Source organism: Heterocephalus glaber, unplaced genomic scaffold (genome assembly GCF_053883595.1).
Source record: "Heterocephalus glaber isolate CG9 unplaced genomic scaffold, H.glaber_assembly_v1.0 deba00001538, whole genome shotgun sequence".
NCBI lineage: Eukaryota > Metazoa > Chordata > Mammalia > Rodentia > Bathyergidae > Heterocephalus > Heterocephalus glaber.
This window is the reverse complement of record NW_028258333.1, coordinates 29,228,899-29,249,682: the sequence shown is the minus strand read 5'-3', so window position 1 is coordinate 29,249,682 and position 20,784 is coordinate 29,228,899. Positions and strand designations below refer to the sequence as shown.

The 20,784-nt window shown below is 38.8% G+C and overlaps 1 protein-coding gene across 5 annotated transcripts in view; it reads right to left on the bottom strand.

Annotated features, from left to right (window-relative positions):
• The window catches only part of Zbtb35 (zinc finger and BTB domain containing 35), a 43,393-nt gene that overhangs the window by 2,606 nt on the left and 20,003 nt on the right, over positions 1-20,784 (bottom strand). For 3 of the 5 annotated variants that reach the window (XM_087189347.1, XM_087189349.1, XM_087189352.1), the window contains exons 5-6: positions 8,226-8,911; positions 285-415 (exon numbers count right to left, since the gene is read on the bottom strand). In XM_087189347.1, coding sequence (XP_087045473.1) covers positions 285-415; positions 8,226-8,911 — 817 coding nt within the window. The remainder of the gene's footprint in view (positions 1-284; positions 416-8,225; positions 8,912-20,784) is intronic. The other 2 variants (XM_087189348.1, XM_087189351.1) reach the window with 1 other exon arrangement.

The following is a 20,784-nucleotide window of genomic DNA, read 5'->3' as shown; positions in this document are numbered from 1 at the left end:
ACAGTATAAGCTGTTGTTTACCCTTGAGACAGCATGGCTGACTGGGAGCTGTGGCTCACTGATACTGCCCACATTCACAAGACAGCATCTGCTACATGTCACTTGGTCAGCAAAAGTTCAAAATTCAAAATTTTGAAATCGTTTCTACTGAACGTTTATTACTTTCACATCATTGTAAAGGTGAAATATCCTAAGTTGAACCATGCTAAGTCAGGGACCCTACCTTTCACTTTTAATGACTATAAACACAGATTCTTTTGTTGAGAGAATATAGCCACACATACCTGACATTCGTAAAGCTTCTTCCTCCCTTTTTTTGCTCCCACTCCAGTTTGGCATGCAGTGAGGTGACATTTGAGAGTGCTATTTCTAGCAAATCGTTCATGACAATTTGGACATTCAAAAGGTTTTTCACCTATTGTAAGATAAGATATTGGACAAATTAAGAAACACAGCAAAAGCAAATTTTAGTTTAGTTTGTTCTTTTTGGTTAATGTAGTAACCCCCTTTTGTTGCAGTACTGGAGATTGCAGAACTCTGTGCACGCTAGGCAAGTGTTTTTAATAATATTTTTAGGAGGAGAAATATCAATTTATAATTCAGCTACTCTCATCACATCCAAGACTTCTCTAAAGATGGCAGCAAGGTTTACTGGTTAATTGTAAATGAACTATGGTGAAGATAAGAACATTTAGATCATAGCCAGGTGTGGTGGTGCACACCTGCAATCCCAGCACTTGGGAAGTTGAGGAAGGAGCATCACCATGAGTTTGAGGCCAGCATGGGCTACATAGTGAGTTCAAGGCTAGCCTGAACTACACAGCCAGACCCTGCCTCAAAAACAAAACGAAACATAAAAACCTCCAAAAAGGTCAAAAAACTAAAGAATGTTTAAGATCTGTTAGTTCTGTTCCATATCTTTGCATTTCCCTTAAATAATCTAGGGAAATGTATCATTACGAGTTTCACAGGCGTTTTTCGTACACTTACAATGTACCAGAGCACGGATAATACCCTCTGTTTCAAAAACTTCTTATCAAAGGCAAGGGGGAGCCAGGCATGGTGGAGCCTACCAGTAATGTAAGCACTAAGGAGGCTGAGGCAGGAGAATTGTTAGTTTGAGGAGAGCCTAGGCTACACTGTAAATTCAAGGCTAGCCTAAGCTACATAGGGAGACCATCTCAAAAAACCAACCAACCAACCTGAAACAACAACAACAAAAACAAAGGCCAGGGTATGGAAATGAAATACATAAAAATCAACTCAATACACTAGAGTCCTGTTGCAGAAAACACCCACAGAAAAGAATGTTCTGTAGCAACACAAAAGAGAAGAGGAATTCTGGCTCGTATGGAATTAGATAAGGAAAGGGAAAAAGGAGGTTTACTCTAGGCAGAGGCACAGAAATATAAAACAGCACAGTGGATGAGGAGTAAGGAGGGAGAAATCAATTCACTCCTGTATCTCTGCCTTAAAATGTCAAGCAGGATAAAGAACCCAGGACGCAGGAGTCCAAGCAGGTTTGGAGTAGGTATGGTATGCTGGGAAAGATTACCAATTCAGTTTTGTTTACTGAATTCAAGGTATTTAGAACATTGTGGTATCTGGTACAGACCCGCAGACAATTCTGAAGCCAAATCTGATATTCAGATTTAGGGTTTTCAGTGTAATAAATAATTCAGCCATGGATAAAATTGGAGTATTGCTATAACAAAGCCAGGACTAGAACCTCATGAAACACCAAGTTAAAAGGTAGATGAACTAGCAGTGGAAATAGAAATGGAACTTGCAAGAAGTAGAAGAAAACAAAAATAAACAGTTGTAAGTGGCAAAGTGGGATCAGCAGCCAGACTCATCTGGAAAGAGGGTATTAGAGGCACATCAATTGAATGGAAATTCTTTCAAGGTCTTGAAAAGTAGAGTACAGGTGGCCTGGAGAGCAAGTCAGTATGAAAGTTCTTCAATTATTCACTGATTTGCTATGAGAAAAGGAGGCTGCAGAGAAGGAAAGGAAGAGTGTGAATGACAGATAGGGTATGGTCTTGGAGAGACATCAAGGCTTAGGATGAGGACTGGCCTTGAAGTGGGTAATCTGTTCCTCTGGAATAAAAGAAAAAAAGACAGATGCTGCTATGGTTAAGTTGTGGGTAGGATGATAGGCACATCACCTGCTAAAGGTGGGACATAGGCAGGAGTCTCAAGTATGTATTACAGTGAAGATCTCGAAGAGCAATTAGGAAATTAGACACCAAACACCTAATGTCTGAGATAAGTATCTCTAGCAGTGTTCAGCAATAATGGAGGGGTAAATAGCTGCAATAATTCCTGATGAAGCGCTTCAAAGAGCAGTTGGGATCTGTCAAAGCAAGAAAACGTGCACAGATTACAAGAAAAGGCACACAGTATGAGGTCCAGAAAAGACAAGAGAAGTCAGGAATAGGGTAACAAACTAGGAAAAAAAGGATATGGAAGAGCTGGAAGACTCAATGAGACAGAGGACAAGAAGAGTTAGAAGAAAAGGGCATTCAGGGACAGGGTGCTGTAAAGAACATTAAGTTTTCAGAGGTGGAGGTCCCAGATGTGACCCTCATAGTTAAACAGAATGACAGTTAAGTAACTATGTATTTTTTCCCTAACATAGTTTTTGTAGTAATTTCCACGCGATGAAAAAATTAATTTGAGGCAGACTATCTGGAATTAGTGCTGGTAAGAAACTCCTTTTCAGCTGGGTGTCATGGTGAATGTCTATCATTCTCAGCACTCTGGAGGCTAAGGAGAATATTTACAAGCTCAAGGCTAGCCTGGGCTACACAGAGTTCAAGGCCAGATTAAGCTATATACAGTGAGACCCTGTCACAAGGTATTTAAAAACCTTCTGTTCAATCTCAAAATTGTTGGGTTATAGTGCTAACTTGCTAAGTAAAACGGTTAGATTTTGGAGCTTTATTAGTGTACAATTTAAATATTATTTTTATTATCAATGTAGTCTACATGGATAAATTGGCCTAGCTTCCTTAAAGAGCAATTTGACAGTATTTGCCAGGATTTACAATACACATATTCTTTGACCTAGCAATTCTGTTTTAAAAAATTAAATTACTTGAACATGTCCACAAAGATAGATGTACGAAGATGTTTACTACAGCAGTTTGTAATACTAAAAGTCTAGCAAAATCTACAGGTTTATTAAGAGTACTTAACTATGGTATACCCAATACCACTAAAATATTGTGCAGCAATAGAAAAAAAAAAAAGACTCCAAGACAAACTAAATGGCATAAAACTGTACTACTCTACGCTCCTGGTTGTATTCCCAAAACCATGCATGCATGTTTGTCCATGGCTACTTAAAAATGCAAGGAATACACATAGAAAGATAAGAAAACAACAGCAGTAACTGCTTTTTTTTTTGGTGGTGGTGGTACAGGAGACTGAACCCAGGGCCTTTGCACTGAGCTACATCCCTATGCCTTTGTAAAAATTTTTTTTTTGGTACCGCGGATTGAACTTGAGTCCTCATGCTTGCGCAACAGGCGGCAAAACCCCTGAGCTAAATCCCTGGCCCATCTTTTTAAAATTTTGAGATAGGGTGTCACTAAGTTTGCTAAGTTAACCAGGATGTACTTGGACTTACAATCCTACTGATTTAGGCTTACAGAGTGCTGGGATTACAGGTTATGTCACCATGCTCAGCACCTTTTTTTATTGTGGTTCTAGAGATTGAACCCAAGGTCTGGTGCAGCCCTAAATATGCATTCTACCACTGAGCCACACTCCCAGCCAGTAGAATCTTCTGAAGAGATATACTTAGGAAAGAGACTTTTCATTGAATACCGCTTGAGCTATTTCTATATTTAAAAAAAATTAGTTTAACAAGCCCAGTAAAATCTAGAAGTAGGAACAAATTTTATTTTAGATGTGTAGAGTTACAATTTTCAAAGTGTTGGGCTGGGGATTTAGCTCAGTGGTTTCGCTGCCTGTCTCGCAAGTGCAAGGACCAGAGTTGGATCCCTGGTACCAAAAAAAAAAATTTTCAAAGTGTTTTCACCATTTTATCATTTGTCAGAAACCCTTAAAGTAGGTATCATAATCTTTATTAAGGAAAGCCGATAAATAAAGTGACCAGTTAGTTATATGCTGGCAAATGTCAGAACTGGAGCTAGAACTGAAATGATTTCTGGATCAACCTTTTTGTTGTTTTTCTTTCTCTCGCTCTTTTTTTTTTTGTGTGGTACAGACACTTCAAGCCAGGGCCCTGCATATGGCAAGGCAAAGTGCTCTACCATCGAGCTATACTCCCAGGCCTTTTTATTTTTTACTTTGAGATGTTATTTTATTAAATTGCCTATGGGCCGGGGATTTAGCTCAGTGGTTTCAGTGACAGCTGTGCAAGCGCAAGGACCTGAGCTCGATCCCCAGTACCAAAAAAAAAAGCAAAAACAAATAAATTGCCTAGGCTGGCCTCAAACTTGTAACTCTCCTGCATTGGCTTCTTTGAGCGGCTGGGATTACAGGCATGTGTCATCGAGCCCAGGTTAGAGCTACATTTAATTCTACACTTCCTCTCTTGGAAACCAGGGAGCAAATACAATACTTGAAAACATAGTTAAAAGTCACTTCTAGGTTGTTTTCCACACTAGGTATCACTCAGGTATAGGTGCCAATGGGTCTGTACTTTTCTTCATACCTGAACCCTCATCCTTTTATATATTTTTTAAGCTAATCATCTCCAACCAGGTAGTTATCCAAATGAGAAAACTACAAGCCACCTTCTGTATTACCCTGGTCTTCAGTGATCACCAAATCCTGTGGATTGTCTACTTAACATTACTCAAATCTCCATCTGTTTTCCACTATTGCTGCCTTTACCCAAATTCCTATTTTGGTTTAGTTTACTTGAACAGATTCCTCACTGGAGCTAGTAGGATTCACCTTACTCTAATCTATTTTGCCAGTCATTTAAAATAGAAATCTGATTAGACTTCTTCCTGATTTAAACTCCTTTAAAATGATCTAGAAGGGCCGAGAATTTAGCACGGTGGTTCTGCCAATTACCTTGCAAGTGGAAGGTCCCGAGTTTGATCCCTGGTATCAAAAAAAAAAAAAAAAAAAAAAAAAATACTAGGAGTATATAGTTTTTGGGGCAGGGATTTAGCTCAGTGGTTCTGCTGCCTGCCTCGTAAGCGCAAGGCCCTGAGTTCGATCCCTGGTACCAAAAAAAAAATGATCTAGAATCTTCCAAGACAAAACCTAAACTCATTTATCACATGAAAAGAGCTTTAAGATCTTAGCCTTGTCTCTCATCACTTCCCTTCTCTTGTCCTTAAAACACCTGCAGATTCCCATTTGATGACTAAGTCACTCCTTCCAATTTCTTCAGCCACATCTCCTGTTATTACTTTTACTTCAGGGGTGGTGAACTTGAGGCATGTGTGACACAGCAGGCTGTTATCATTGAAAGTACTAAAAGGTTCACCATCACTGCTCTACTTGGGCCCAAGTCTTCAGCCATATGAACTACTACCAGTGCTCCAAACAACTCATTTCTCTGGGCCTTTGCATGTTTCATTTCCTTTGTTCAGCATGCCTGGAAAAGTGATAGAGTAAATCCTTTAGGAAGCTATTTGTCTCTTCCATCACAAACAAGCAGCCCAGGTATTCATGTAAGAGTCTGCTTGCCTCTCTACTAGCACCTAGCTCGTCATACTGAATGTTCCTGCATGCCTCTCTCCAACACAACTGAGTTCCTTGAAGCAAGGACTCTAAAACTGCTTTATATCCTTAGCCTCTGCGGACAGCATTATCATTACTATTCAACACATGAAAACAAAATAAATTCAGAGGTAGTATGTACAACTTTGCAAATCGAGTCACAGATTAGACTTGAAGAAAATGTAAGAAACCAAACCATTAATCTATTAAAAATAGCGAGGGTTTAGCTCAGTGGCACCGTGTCTGCCTCACAAGTGTATGGTCCTGAGTTTGATTTCCAGTACCCAAAAACAAAAACAAAACTATTAAAAATACGCAAAATATGAAAATGAGTAGGATGTATTATGTGTTTTACAGGTAGGGACAGGATTGTTTCTTCACATTGTATTAGGACTGTTTTCTATCTTCACATTATAAAAGAAAAATAATCCATCCTTTATTAACTTAAACACAAATTTAAAACCACTGATTTATGTTCTTCTGAATTCACGATGGCACTGATCACATATCTGCAGTTATCCTGTCACTAATTACTAGTACAGAAACTGATTAAGTGACAAAGTTCAGTTTGTTTTATGTGTTAAACTGATATTCCAGTGGACATACAGTTCTATAATCTTTGTTTTTTTTCAGCACCAGGGATCAAACACAGGACCTTGAGCTTGCCAGGCAGGTGCAGTGCCACTGAGCTACATCCCCAGCCCTATAGTTCTATCTTTAACACCTACTCAAAATAACTTATTTCACCATTATTTTGAAAAAAAGACATACAACGTAAGGTACAGTAGCCTTATATTCCATTGTCCAATTCAAAATAAAAAGTACAATTTAGCTCAGTGGTGCCGCCGCCTGCCTCCCCCAAGTGCAAGGTCCCAAGTTCGATCCCGGGTACCCAAAAGAAAAAAAAAAAAAGCACACAGGACTTCAAAAAAATGTTTTAAATTTCCAAAATGATGTGTTGTCCTGTTATAAATAAAGAAAAGTCACTAGGGCTGTTTTGGATAAAAGATAAAAGCTGCTACTTTCACATTCCTAGGAAGTGGTATAAAAGCCAACTGATCATCTGTTGGGTACTAGAAACTCCTAGAAAAGTTCCCTGGTTACCCACTGACCTTTGTTTACTGTGCTGGTGATATAGCAATTCTTCTGCAAAACTAACCCACTATTCACAAAAAATATTCACCAAGGGACCAATAAAATATTGTTTAAGGACCAAAAATACAGTTTCCAAATATAAAACATATTATGCATGTTTGAAATACAAATTCTGCAAGAAATTTAATGCCTATTAGTTGCCCAAACTAGTACCTTAAAGTCTTTTAAATTATTACCGAGTCTTTTAAGCATATATAACATTTCCTTGGTATTTAGTTCCCAAGAACTGACAGTAAGATTTTGGTGGTTTTTTTTGTTTTTTTTTTGGTACCAGGGATCAAACTCGGGTCCTTGCACTTGCGAGGCGGAGGCAGGCGGCGGAACCACTGAGCTAAATTTGACAGCAAGATTTTGGATGGCAAGAGCTATCATTATCTGAATCTACCTGGTTCCTCAATTTCAACTAGTATACAGCAAGTGACATAAAATAAACTCTAGCATCTATGAGAAAGGTTCTGAATAGTGTAGGATACCTATGTTGAATTTACCATACCAAGAGTCTAAACAGCCTTAATTACTATGTGTAACAAGAATCTGGGAACAAGTGTCTAAAAGTCTTAAAACTTTGCACCCGGTAGTAACTGCTCTCTCTACATCCTTGTTATTGTAATGGGTTTAGAGCCTACCCGAGATTCAAATCATTGGTGGTAGATCCCAGGGTTGGTCCAGGAGAACCTAGAAAAGAATGCTTAGCAAGTGGGAGCAAGGGCAATCAGAGAGAAAAGGAATATGCACCGGGGACCCACAACTGTGAGAGCCAGAGGCCCTACAGTAGTTTCTGGGACCGACCTTTTCAGGGACGGCATGGCTCCTAGAAGGAACAGCTACATTCTACCTTTTAAAGAGGTAAAGGGAGACAGATGCATAATGCCTAGCTAGTGAGCCAGAACAGATGGTTAAACAGTCTAAACATGTCAAGAGACTGTGTGTAAATGTACTTATCTATGTAACATACTAACATGAGAAAGGTACAAACAGGAGTAGTAAAGTCCCACTATAATTAGGATTTCATAATTTATGATCCTTAACTTACAAACTATTTTTTTAAATTGGCAAGGGATAAAAATGACAATCACTTTCAAAATTGATACTGATTTAGGGGGTGGAGATTTAGCTCAGTGGTTCCGCTCCTGCCTCGAAAGCAGGACCCAAGTTCGATTCCCGGTACCAAACAAAACAAAACAAAATTAATACTGATTTGTATTCAAAACATCAATATATCAACAAAGTAATACAATAAAAGCAACATATACCTAGCTATACATTAGAAAGCACAGGCTATCATTTTCTGTGGTACTATTTTAAGAAAAGGTTTACATATTTAGACTTACTTTTAACATAAAGTACTTCCTAATTACCTGTATGTTTTCGAAGATGCTCTTTAAAATGTCCAAAGTGATCAAACTGTTTCTCACAATACTGACATATGTGAATTTTTTTCCCAGTTCTTTGCTTCTTACTGACCCCACCTTCTTCAAGGTGGTAACAATTTAGGTGTTGTTTCCATGCACTCTCCCGAAGATACCTTTTATTGCATATTTCACACTTGAAACTCTCAGTGGAGTGTGATTTCATGTGTTCCTTAAAATGGTAAAACAATTTAAATGAACGGTTACATTTCTCACAATGGAACAAGTCCTTCACATGTGACAGCTGAAGTTCCACAATTTCAATATCTTCTACCTGTTTGCTTATGGGGTCAGATGCACAGCCATCGTCTTCTTTAATTTGCCCTTTTCTATCACCTTGACGGTATTTGCTGGTAATATCTGCCAACAATGCTAGAGCAGAATCATCAGAGGAACCTGTGCTCTGAATGTACTTTATGGTCTGCTTGGCAGATGCTACTTCCTCTAATGTTTCAATGCCTTCATCTTCCACTTCAATTGTACCTTCAGCAATCTCCACCTCAATTTCAACAGGTTCTGATTCTGCAGATGGCAATGTCTCAGTGATAACATTAGAAGTTTCTGCAATCTTTCTTTTTTTTGCCTCATTTTTTCCTGTTGTATTTTCCTCTAAAGGAGCAGAATTTTCTTTGTTTCTGAAATACATAATGCATAGATTAAAAACTTGTAAGATCAAAAATCTTTTTTGAAGAAACTGATAAAAATGATAAAATGTACATGAAAAGGCAGAAAACAAAACTGAAAGGCTTACAGTGATTTTCAGACTTTTAAGCACAAGGACCCGAGTTCAATCCCAGGTACCAAAAAAAAGTTGCTATAGCAACTAAAATGATATTAGTGAAAGCATAGATATGGAGAATAGAACTGAGAAAGTTCAGAAACAGGCCCACACTTTTCAAAGGTTCCAAAGTAATTAAACGAAAATAAAGATAATCTTTTAAGTCATGTTACAAAATTTGGTACCTGTATGGGAAAAATAAACCTCAACCCTTATAGCACACCATAAACAAAATATTAATTCAAAATGGCTCAGACTTAAATGTAAGAACTAAAACTCAAATTTCTACAAGGGGAGAAAATCTCAGTGCTGACCTCCCCACCCCCAACTTTTATATGAAAACTAGACAAAAGCTTAAGAGAGGATATCATAACAGCAGGGCAACAAATATTCAGGATAAAATTGTACTCTTTAAAAAAGTAACCACTATGCAAGTCTAACCCGACTCAAGCTAAAGGTACAGACTTTGAAGCCCCAGCAGGAAAGCAATATAGAAGAGATAGCTAAATCAGGGAGTCCCCAAAGCTGAAAAAAATGGTGTCAGTAGTGAAAACTCTGGCGTTGACTAGTGGGCTGAAAACAATGGACATTTACTTGGTGGAGCCACTTGTGGGGTTTGTGTTCCTTACTGCACAGAATCACTTCCTCCACATTTCCTTCTCTAACCTCCCCTCTTCCCCAACTCTAGCTGCTTTAAGGAGAAAGAAAGGGGTGGAGCTAAAGTTCTCCGGTTTGCACAAGGTACTAAAGGCAATTCATACTCAATAAGTGTACTGGGGGAAAACTCAGGAACGTGAAGGACTGAAACTTCCATGCTTCTGTTAAGATTCTGATGTTCAACCTCATCATCCTAACTTGTTCCCTGGAGAAGGAGGCACTTATAATATTCAACTGATGGAGTGTAGACATGGGTTTGGAGGACAGGGAGGCCATCCTGACCTCAAGGATGGGGCCAATTCCACACGTTGTTGATCTGTTGTCTGAACATCAGTAGGAAATGTGTGCATACTTCCCTATCCTATAAGAACCAGAGGGGATCACCCAAAATGGGAACAGCTGCATGTAGATAAGAGCCGGAACAGTGACTTCCTGACATTTGCTGATAGTGGCAAGGTCAGGATTTAGGGCAGAGTGTCTCTATGCTCTAAAGTTTCTTATACTGATGATGTCTTATTTCACAAGCCAGAAGCATTGATCTACAGCTTTCTCCTCAGCAGAGGCTGCTGATAAACCCCAAGAAAATTTTGGGACCTACTTAACATGTAAAGATTTTTCTGGATCTACGTAGACAGAGTTACAATGTTCAATCCTTTCAACAGTCCAGAAAAAACTGTTTCTTTACTTCTCCTCTCACTAAAAATTAGGGCCAGCACCCTATGGGACATTTTGGGTACTAAAGGCAGTATGTACCTTACCTGGGTGTTCTGCTTTCTCCTTTACTTAAGCAAATCTGCAAGACAGCATTCTTTTTTTTTTGGTACTGGAGATCGAACTCAGGACCTTGCGCTTGCAAGGCAGGCAGCAGCACCACTGAGCTAAACCCCCTGCCCATAAACCAGCATTCTTAAGTGGGGCTCCAACCAACAGACTATGCTGCAAATTATCCACCAGTCTCTGAGACTGATGCTTTGCAAGTAGAGCTTCTGTCTACTAGCCTAAGACAAGAAGCAAGGGAGGCAGCTTCCAACCAAAAGTTATTCTTTGGGCTTTGGACTGATCTCAAACACAGCTTCAAAGTACACTCCTCTGGACATAAAAGCAATCTGCTAGCTGTTGAACACTTGTTGAAACTGATGTTCAACCCATGGAGGCCTTGAGGTTTTCTAGCCTGATATTCAAAATGTTCTACAATATCAGTGTTAGTGGGTGGTAGAGAACATGAAAGAAAGGTCATGCTCAGCTCAGACCTCATGACTAATAAAGGTGAAAGTCACACTGACGATGTCCTGTTGTGTCATCTGTCAAACAGGAATGGTATATGTAAGAAAGCAGTCAGCCTCTTAGGTTTGTATGAAAAAGTGGTGGCTCCCTTACTCTGCTGCCCAAAGCAAAGTCACCAGATTAATGGGGTCCGTGATTCACTGACTGTTAGGCTAAGCTGAAACAGAATGGTGTTCACTGGGCTGCTGCAGGTATTCAGCCTCAACATCATGAAAAACAAAGTGGACACACTGGCTCTACTCAGTGGGCAGAAGTCAAGGCTGTCCTCGTATAGCTGTAGCCAACATTTCTTATGCTTAATCTTCCTATATATTTATTGACTCATGGGCTATTGCCGATGGTCTAGTGGTCTGTTCTGGCAACTCAGAAGATTTGGTATCTTAAAGACACCCATGTCCAGGGCTCTAACTCTGGAAAAAACCAAACAGCTGTTACTGGCAATGGCTCAGTCACTCATTTAGATGTTCATATAAAGGGCTGTTTCCTAATGAAACAAATCAAGCTGCCACCAAGACTGCATTGCTGATTGTCCCATGAATACCTAAATCCAACCTAACTGTAGATGCGATAACACACATCACAGACCAAAAGACTGTTTTGGATGTACAAATGTGCCACTGTATGCCACACTTCCAACACCTACTAAAAGCTAGCATGTTTGTCTCACAATGAAAAAGTCGCACCATGCAGGGTGCTGCCTCTTACTCACAGACTAATTACATGAGACCTCTGACCTCATTCCAGGGGTCATTAGTGCTTCACCTCTGCTGATACTTTTTCAGGTTATACTGTTGCTACTCCAGTCTGATTAGCTAGTTCAAGCTACAAAATTGCAGCCTTTGAAACTAATCTCTGTGGTATGTTTAGCTCAACCATTTGTAGTCTAAGAAAGGTGTGCTTTTTATCATAAATGCTACTCAACAATGGGCTAATAACTAGTAGTCAAGGTTTTGACAGACCTTTCATGCTCTTTACTACAAGCTAATATTGATACTGTACTACCCACTGCAAAACGGCCTTCTCAGACACCGACTCAAAGTTTTCTGACTACTTCCCTCTCCTTCTTGTCCAAAAAAGTAAGGCAGTTTGGTTATCAAATTTAGCTGTCACCAAAACAGACAGCTAGACCACTGGCAACAGCCCATGAAAGAAATCTTCTTTTTTCAGCTGCTTCCTGGGTAGTGAAGACAAAATGGGTGGGAAACTTATACAAACCTAACTGCAAAATTTTGAACATGATTCCTTCTTTCCCTCAACAGCAACCCTGGGACAATCTGGTTGGTACCTCTTCCATGTGATAGCAGGGTCAAAAATGGGCTGAAAAGATTCAAACTTAATTCTTATTTAGCCACCTGGATTCTCTTGTTGAACAGACATCATCTTACATCATAAGAATATTGACCACTTGGTTAATGCCAGGCTTGGAAATACATGTATAATGGCCCATATGACCCAAAGTGGGAAACATAACAGATCTCAAAGTTTTATAAAAATGCCCTTCACCATTCCAAGAGAGAGGCTTGAGTAAGAAGAGGGGATGACTAAAAAAAAAGAAGAGGGGATGACTGAAAAAGAGGTGACATTACACCTAAAACGGGACATAATTTTGTGGAGGTGGGGGAGGGCAACAACCCCAGTACCTAGGGGGAGAACATTTTAGATGCTAGGAGATATGGACGAAGAACATTAATGATCTGTTTTCCAGAACCATCTCTACAGCCTTCCCAACAAAAGAAAATGCTTTGATGCAGCTCTCCCAACTGCTCCAAGTATCTTTAATTTGACTGCTGATTCTACCAGATGGTACCAAAATCTGATCCCTAATCCCCTTTTTACCAAGTCCTTTAAAAACAGTAGGGAAGCTGCGTGTGTTAACACACGCCAGTAATCCCATCACTGGGGAGGCTGTGGCAGGAGGATCACCAAGAGTTCGAGGCCAGCCTGAATTATACAGCGAGACCTTGTCTCAAAAACAAAACAAAACAAAAACTAACTAACAACAACAACAAAACCCCAAACAGCTGGGGATAGCCAAGCTACTGCTATCCTTTCCAGGCAAAACATTCAGTGTTTGTCTCACCATTTTATTCTCAAAGCTGAGAAGCATCCAGGAAGTAAGACAACTACCACTAAGGTGGCATTCAGGTGCTTATGATAAACAAGAAAGACTAAACACACTGCCCCTAGACAGTCCCTACCAAATACAACTACAGTAGATGCAGTCATTTTAACTGAACCAGGAAAGGGGGAGATCATACTAGAGGTAATGTTAATCTTGCTTCACACTTTAAGTGTGCAAGGAATTATAAATAACTATTTCTATGACTCCTGTGTGGCCCTAGAACTATACTTCTTATGCAGATGCCAGGTGCTAACTTCCTTCCCTCCCCAACATAAATGACTTACACCTCAGAAGTGACTATAAGGGACCATCCAATATTTACAGATCAAGCAGCCCTCAGATGACTGTGGAAATCTCTCCAAAACTAGGCTAGTGTTGATAAGAAGTTCTCAAGGAGAAGCTTCCTGGAGATATAACTGACTTATTTATGTATACCTGTGTTCCTTTCAACAGGAGTTCAATTAAAAAGGGGGCACAAAACCGGTACCAGACTTAGACTGATGTTTCTAATAACAACACTTGGGCTCTGGAAGATGTTCATGTCAGCCTCAAGTCACTGGCAAGGGTTATTATAAATGATAATCATGCCTCAGACTTCCTCCCAGGGGGCCAATGCAGTGTGTGTAATGGCTAAAATATCTCCCTATACTAAGATTAATGCTTAGGGCTAAGTGAAAAAGTCAATATGGAAACTGAAGGAGAAAACCATCTTTTTTTCTAGAGATCTGCTCAGCTGATTGAGTCCATCACAGAACTGAGGTAAGTCAGCACAGCAAGGGGTCCACATCCTGCTGGCTGAAATTGTTAATATTAGCCTTTTAAAAAAAAAACAAGAAAGAAAAAAACTAGTGAAACACAAAAAAGAAAAAAATAGTAGCCTTAAATTAACCCAGTATGAGAAAAGATGAATGGATTAGGTCCCAGTCCTTACTGGTAGGTTAATCAGAACACCAATGAAGTGGTATACTCAGGGTACATTCACCAGAAGCCAACACAGAAGTGAGAATACTGTTAAGATACAATTTTCCATGTATCCTTGTTTTTTATTATCTTGTAAATAAAGGTACTGACAGCACTTAATTTTGGACCATCTTTTCATGGTTGTTTACATAGCTTTAAAAAGATAAAGCCTGGGGCGGGAATTTAGCTCAGTGGTTCTGCCACCTGTCTCACAAGCACAAGGTCCTGAGTTCAATCCTGGTACAAAAAAAAAAAGATAAAGCCTGACTTCTAGAGTGGAAAGTAAAGATGTTCCCTCTAAGATAAAGGATAGGTAGGTTTGCTTGAAGCTAATTACAATGTAAAAGTTGGGTCTCCTAAAGCTCAGAGTACCTCAACTATGACACAAACCACTGTGAGTACAGCACATACCAAAGCCACTGTGTTATCCTTGTGGAACTTGGAGGGGTTCGATATAAATATGTTGCTGATGGTGCTTCTTATGCTATAATTAACCAAGCCCTTTCTCTCTGATTCAAGAGTCTCAGGCATTCTGTTAGCATTCAGGAAACTGGCTAGCTAACCTATTAGCTTGCAAACAAGATAAAATCCCACACCCTTCACAGCTGACAAAAACACAATTTTAAAAATGAGTAAAAGAGGGCTGGGGATTTAGCCCAGTGGTTCCGTCGCCTGCCTCGCAAGCGCAAGGAGCCGAGTTCAATTCCCGGTACCATTAAAAAAAAAAAAAAAAAAAAGAGTAAAAGAGAAACCAAAACTATAATTTAAAACATTAAACATCTACCCAGCTCTTATATTCCCAGGTATTTACCAAGAGAAATGAAAGCATGTATGTGAAGGATTGTACACAAATATTTGCGGCCACATTATTTGCAATAGCCAAAACACTGAAAACAACTTAAATGACCACCAATAGGTGAACTGGTAAGCAAATAGTGGTATATTCATACAACAAGAGTATCACTCAGCATTAAAAATGACTTAACTACTGATACAACAATATGGATGAATTTGAAAAATTTATACTGATAGAAATTAGATAAATATATACTGTATGATTATATGTATATGAAACTCTAAAAATGTGAAATAACCTGTAATTACAGCATGGGGATGAAGACAGTGATAGGAGAAAATAGATTAAAAAATGAAATGCTGGAGGGTGATTACCTTGAGAATGAAAATGGTTTCTTAGATGTGTATAGGTATATTAAGACTAACTGCATAATCTCAACATGTATGTGACACTTACTGTACACACTAAACTTTACAATAGACTTATATATACACCAATTAAAATGCCTAAAGCAGAAAGCAATAAACTCTGGCCTAGTGCTTTCCATTTCATATAAATAAAATTTTATTAAAACACAGCTAAAGCATTCACTTACATACTATGCACAGCTGTCTTCATGCTACAATAGCAGAGCTAAGTAATCTTAACAGAGACCGTATGGTATCCAAGTCTAAGATATGTCCCCTTAAGAAAATGTCAAATTTTTCTTTTGGTACCGGGATCGAATTCGGGTCCTTGCGCTTGTGAGGCAGGCAGCAGAACCACTGAGCTAAATCCTGGGCCCGAAAATGTTCATTTTAAAGGTTTTTTTTTCTTGGTTAAGATTTTAAAAGTAAACTTTGACAGTACCATGCCTTGGTGAAGATGTGACAAAACTGGAACTCCCTTTTGTACCAGGTGGGAATATAAATGGTAGAACCACTTTTTACAAAGATTCTACTGTTTTCCCAAAATTAAATGTAAATCACAACTCAGATCTATCCTAGAAATGTTTACTAAGAGAAATGAAATTATATGCTCAAAGACATATATATAACAGCTTTGTTTTAGTGGTCAAAAACTGAAAACCCAAATATCATCAGAGAAACAATATACCCATAGTATGGAATACTACTCAGTAATAAAAAGGAACAAAATAATACAACATCATTAAATTTTTGAAACAAAATGCTAAGTGAAAAAAAGTAAAATGTGAAAGCCTACATAGTGGAAGTTCATTTTTTTTTCCCTAGCCCTCCCTTCATCCCCTCCACCCTTCCCTATTTACAAAGACTTTATTTCCATTTCTCATCATTTTTCCTTTCCCTTCTTTCCTTTCCCCTGCCCCTGCCCCTGCCCCTCCCACTACCCCTACCCCTTTGGACCTTTTCTTCCTATTTTGCGTTATCGATTATTCATTCTAATCACCGGTACATTTTAGGTATACAATATAATGACATTCATCATTGGAAATTTGCACCTTTACATAATCTCTCTTGGTTCTTATTTTTCACCCTTGCCCAGCCCTCCCTTCAACCCCTCCATTCCTCCCTATTTACAAAGATTTTGTTCCTATTTTTCCATTTTCTCATATTAATCCCATTCCCTTCTATCCTTTCCCCTAGCCCTCCCACTTCCTTCCCCTTTGCCCCTTTTCTTCCTATTTCACATTACCTATTATACATTTTAGTCCTTATTTACATTTTCAGTTTCTCACACCAGAGAAACTAGTTGGTATTTATACATGTGTGTCCTATTTATTTCACTTAAGAGTATTGCTTCAATGTCATCCACTTAGCTCTAAATGTCTCTAATTTCTCATTTTTTATGGCTGAGTAGTACTCCATTTTATAAAAAAACCCACATTTTCGTTATCGAGTTTCCAGTCGATGGGCATTTGAGCTGTTTCCAAGTTTTAGCTATCACAAACTGTGCTGCTATGAACATGGATGTGTGCATATATCACAGTGGTATGATTCTTTTAATTCTTTGGGGAAGATCCCTAGCAGTGGAATAGTGGGGTCAAATGGGACTGTGGAAGTTCATTTATATGACATTCTACATAAGGTAAAACTACAGTGACTAAAAATTAAGTTAAGGTGAAGGTGGTGGCACACACCTGTATATCCCAGCACTTGGTAGGCTGAGGCAGGAGGACTAATGAGTTTGAGGCCAGCCTGGGCTACATACCAAGACGCTGTCTCAAAAAACAAAACCAAAAGTCTCAGCTGGTCCCAGCACCCTGAAGGAAGCTCCCCCACTGCCATCCCAGGCTCCTAGGGCAGAGGTGGTGAGCCGGTCCCAGACCCTGGAAGCTCCCCCACCGCCATCCCAAGCTCCTAGGGCAGAGAAGCTGAGCTGGTCCCAGAACCTGGAAGGAAGCTCCCCTGCTGCCATCCCAAGCTCCTAGGGCAGAGAAGGTGAGCCACGTTGGCGCCAGAAGCACCCCCTCCTGTGGAAATGAGAAGGCATGTAAACAAGCCTCAAAAACAGACTTGCAGATCACCTACAGCAACCCCAAAGGGAAACAAGATGGAACTATCTGATACTCAACCACCTGGACTCTCTGAACTGGCAACAAAAGAGGATCTGGGAAAAATGAAATCAGAAATAATTACTCAGATAACAGCAAAGATTTTGCTCATGGTGCAAGACGTGACTAATAAATCTAGAGAGGACACAGACAAAAAAATAGAGGATCTGAAGAACATGATGGAATCCCAACATAGGAAACAAATGGAATCCATAAAACAGATTTCCAAGAGATTAAAAACTCCATTGAAAGTCTGCGCAGCAGAATGAACCAATGTGAGGATAGAATTTCACATATAGAAGATAAGATTGCAATTAGTGAGGAGGAAAAGAAAAATTGCTTTAAAATTGTAAAGGAACACAAGAAATCATCTAGCAGTTGCTAGATGATGCAAAGAAGAATAACATAAGACTGATTGGAGTCAATGAAGAAAGAGGAGAGAGTGCAGATGACATAAAAAAACTGTTCACAGAAGTGATGGCAGAAAACTTCCCAAGGAGGGGAAAAGAACCTGACATACAGGTAAGTGAGGCATATAGGACTCCAGCTAGCCTTAATCAACAAAAATCTACACATGGGCATATAATAGTTAGGATTCCAGAAATCCAACAGAAGAACAAAATTCTACAAACAGTGAGAGAAAAGAAACAAATCACATATAAAGGAAAGCCCATCAGAATCACAGCAGACTTCTCAATGCAAACCCTCAAGGCAAGAAGAGCTTGGAGTGATGTATTTCAAGCTCTAAAGGAAAACAGCCTCCAACCCAGACTGATGTACCCTGCAAAACTGTCTTTCAAAATTGATGGAGAAATAAGATACTTTGATGATAAAGAGCACCTCAGGAACTTCATGAATACCAAACCAGCACTCCAAAAACTTTTAGACAATACCCTAGGAAAAGACAATGAGGATCACAACCCCAAGAAACCCAGCAGAATGAATCCATTGGGTGTGACAAATTAAACGCAAAGGGGGAGAATCCAACAAAAAGAAAATGTCATGACAAGGCTTTTAAAACTTTTAACTTCATCTCCCTAATGAGTGTATAATTCAATCTTATTATTGTACTGATTAGTATTTTTCTGATTCTAGAGTTGCACACCATTCCTTGTGCTATACTGGCTATTTATCATCTTATGTCTACATTTTAATTGGGTTGTCTATTAATGAGCTTTAAGAATTCTTTATAAATTCTAGTCATAGGTTATATGCATTGTAAATATGGTCAGTTTAAGGACTACTTTTCATTTTAATGATGTCATTTAAAGTTCTAAATTTTGATAGAATCTCATTTATCAATTTTTTTCTTTTATACATCATGTTTTTTGTATCCTAGATCTTGCCTACCCTGAATTCATAAATATTTTCCCTTATAATTTCTTCTTAAAGTTTTATACTTTTAGGCTTTCTTATTTAGGTTCATAGATCCCTTCAAGTTATTTTCATGTATGGAAAAAAAGGGTTGAGGTTAATTTTTTATATATGGATACCAGGTGTTCTAGTGCCGTTTGCTGAAGACACTATCTCTTCCTCAGCTCTTGAATCGAGTTTATATTCTATAAAATGCTAATGTTAAATAATCTTTCAAAACTCAGTGGACCATATATGTGTGGTTCTAGTTCTAGATTCTCTGTTTTATTCCAATGATCTATATGTCTTTCCTTACACCAACACTGCCTTGATTACTGTAGCTTTAGAAGAAGTCTTAAAGTTGGGTGCTAAACGTCTTCCAACACTGTTTTTGTTTTTATTTTTGTTTTTGGCTTTTCTGGGTCCTTTCTACTCCTACATAACTTTTAAATTTCAATATCTAGTTCTTCATTTATAGCAAGTATACACAGACTTGAAGTTTTATATATACCTTGTGTTTTCTAATCCTGCTAAATTAAAGTACACGTTCTAGGGGCTCCTAGAGATTTCTTAGTATTTTCTCTGTAGATGATCCCTTCATCTACATATAAAGATTTTGCTGGGCCGGGGATTTAGCTCAGTGGTTTCGCCGCCTGCTGCGCAAGCACAAGGACCAGAGTTCGATCCCCGGTACCAAAAAAAAAAAAAAAACTTTGCTTCTGCCATGCCAATCCTATCCTAATTGTGTCATTTTATTGCTAGACTATTTTGGTGGGGACTAGGTTTCAAAGTTTAATGGACAGATAAAGAGTAAGCATATCTGCCCTTGTTCCCCACCTTAAGGAGAAAGCATTGTATCTTCTCCATTCATATAAGGCGTTCTCGCTGGAAGTATGGAGTACATGTCTTTAATCTGTTGAGAAGTTTCTGTTCTACTTCTAGTCTCCTGATAGCTTTTACCATGAACAGCTGTAGAATTTAGTCCAATACTTTTTCTCCAACTAGTGACAAGAGCATATGGCTTTTTCCTTTCCTGTTTAAATGATGACTTTTGGGGGTGGATCTTCCAATGCTGAACCAACACTGCCATCCCTATAACAAAACCACTTTCTACATCCTGCCAGATCTGACTTTCAAAGGTTTGTGTTGTTAAACAAATTTCTATCTATGTTAACACTTTTTTCTTCTATTATCTTTATCCAGTTTTAGGATTAGCGCAATGTTGATTTCCTAAAATGAGGCAAGAAGTGTTCTTTCTTCTGCTTTAAATGTTTGATATAATTTATCAGTTAAAATGTTTATGAGCCTGCTGTTATTATATAGGCAGGTTTTCAAGCTAGGAATATACTTTCTTTAATAGGTGCTATTCAAATTTTATATTTCCTCCAGAGTTAGTTTCATTAATTTGTCTTCCAAGGTACTTCTTAGAAGTTGTCAAATTTATTTCAAAACAGATTTTTGAAATATGCTTTCTATACCCTTTAAAATTCTGTAAAATCTGTGGTAATGTCTCCTAGATCTTAATATTGTAATTTAAAAAATGTATAACTGACATTGTGTAACAGGAGGAAAAGTTCTATAAAAGCAGGGGAATTGGGAGGGGTAGGGGAAGGGAAAAAATATGAGAAGAGGAAAAAAAATGGAAACAAGATACTCATGTAAAGGTACAAGATCCCAATGATGAATGTAACTGTATTTTATACCTAAAATGTATCAATAAAGTTAATGGGGGTAAAAAAAAAAAAAACCCAACAAAAAGAGACTTCCAGGAAGATAGTAGTGTGGTGAACAGCAGATAAACAGCCTCAGATTTGGTGTCCAGATGCTAGAATATAGCAACATGAAGAAGCCAAGAAAGAGGGAAGTGGGACCCAGCAAGTATCTGAAGTGAGAACTGAAGCCCACAAGGAGCGCAAAGAGAGAGACCTCAATGCAAAAGGAGGTGGTGGCAAATGGCACTTTCTCCCTGAGGCCTTACTGTGTGGAAGCAGCAGCTCAAACCTGCAGACGCCTGGTGACTACTGATGACCCCAGAGACCTCCATTG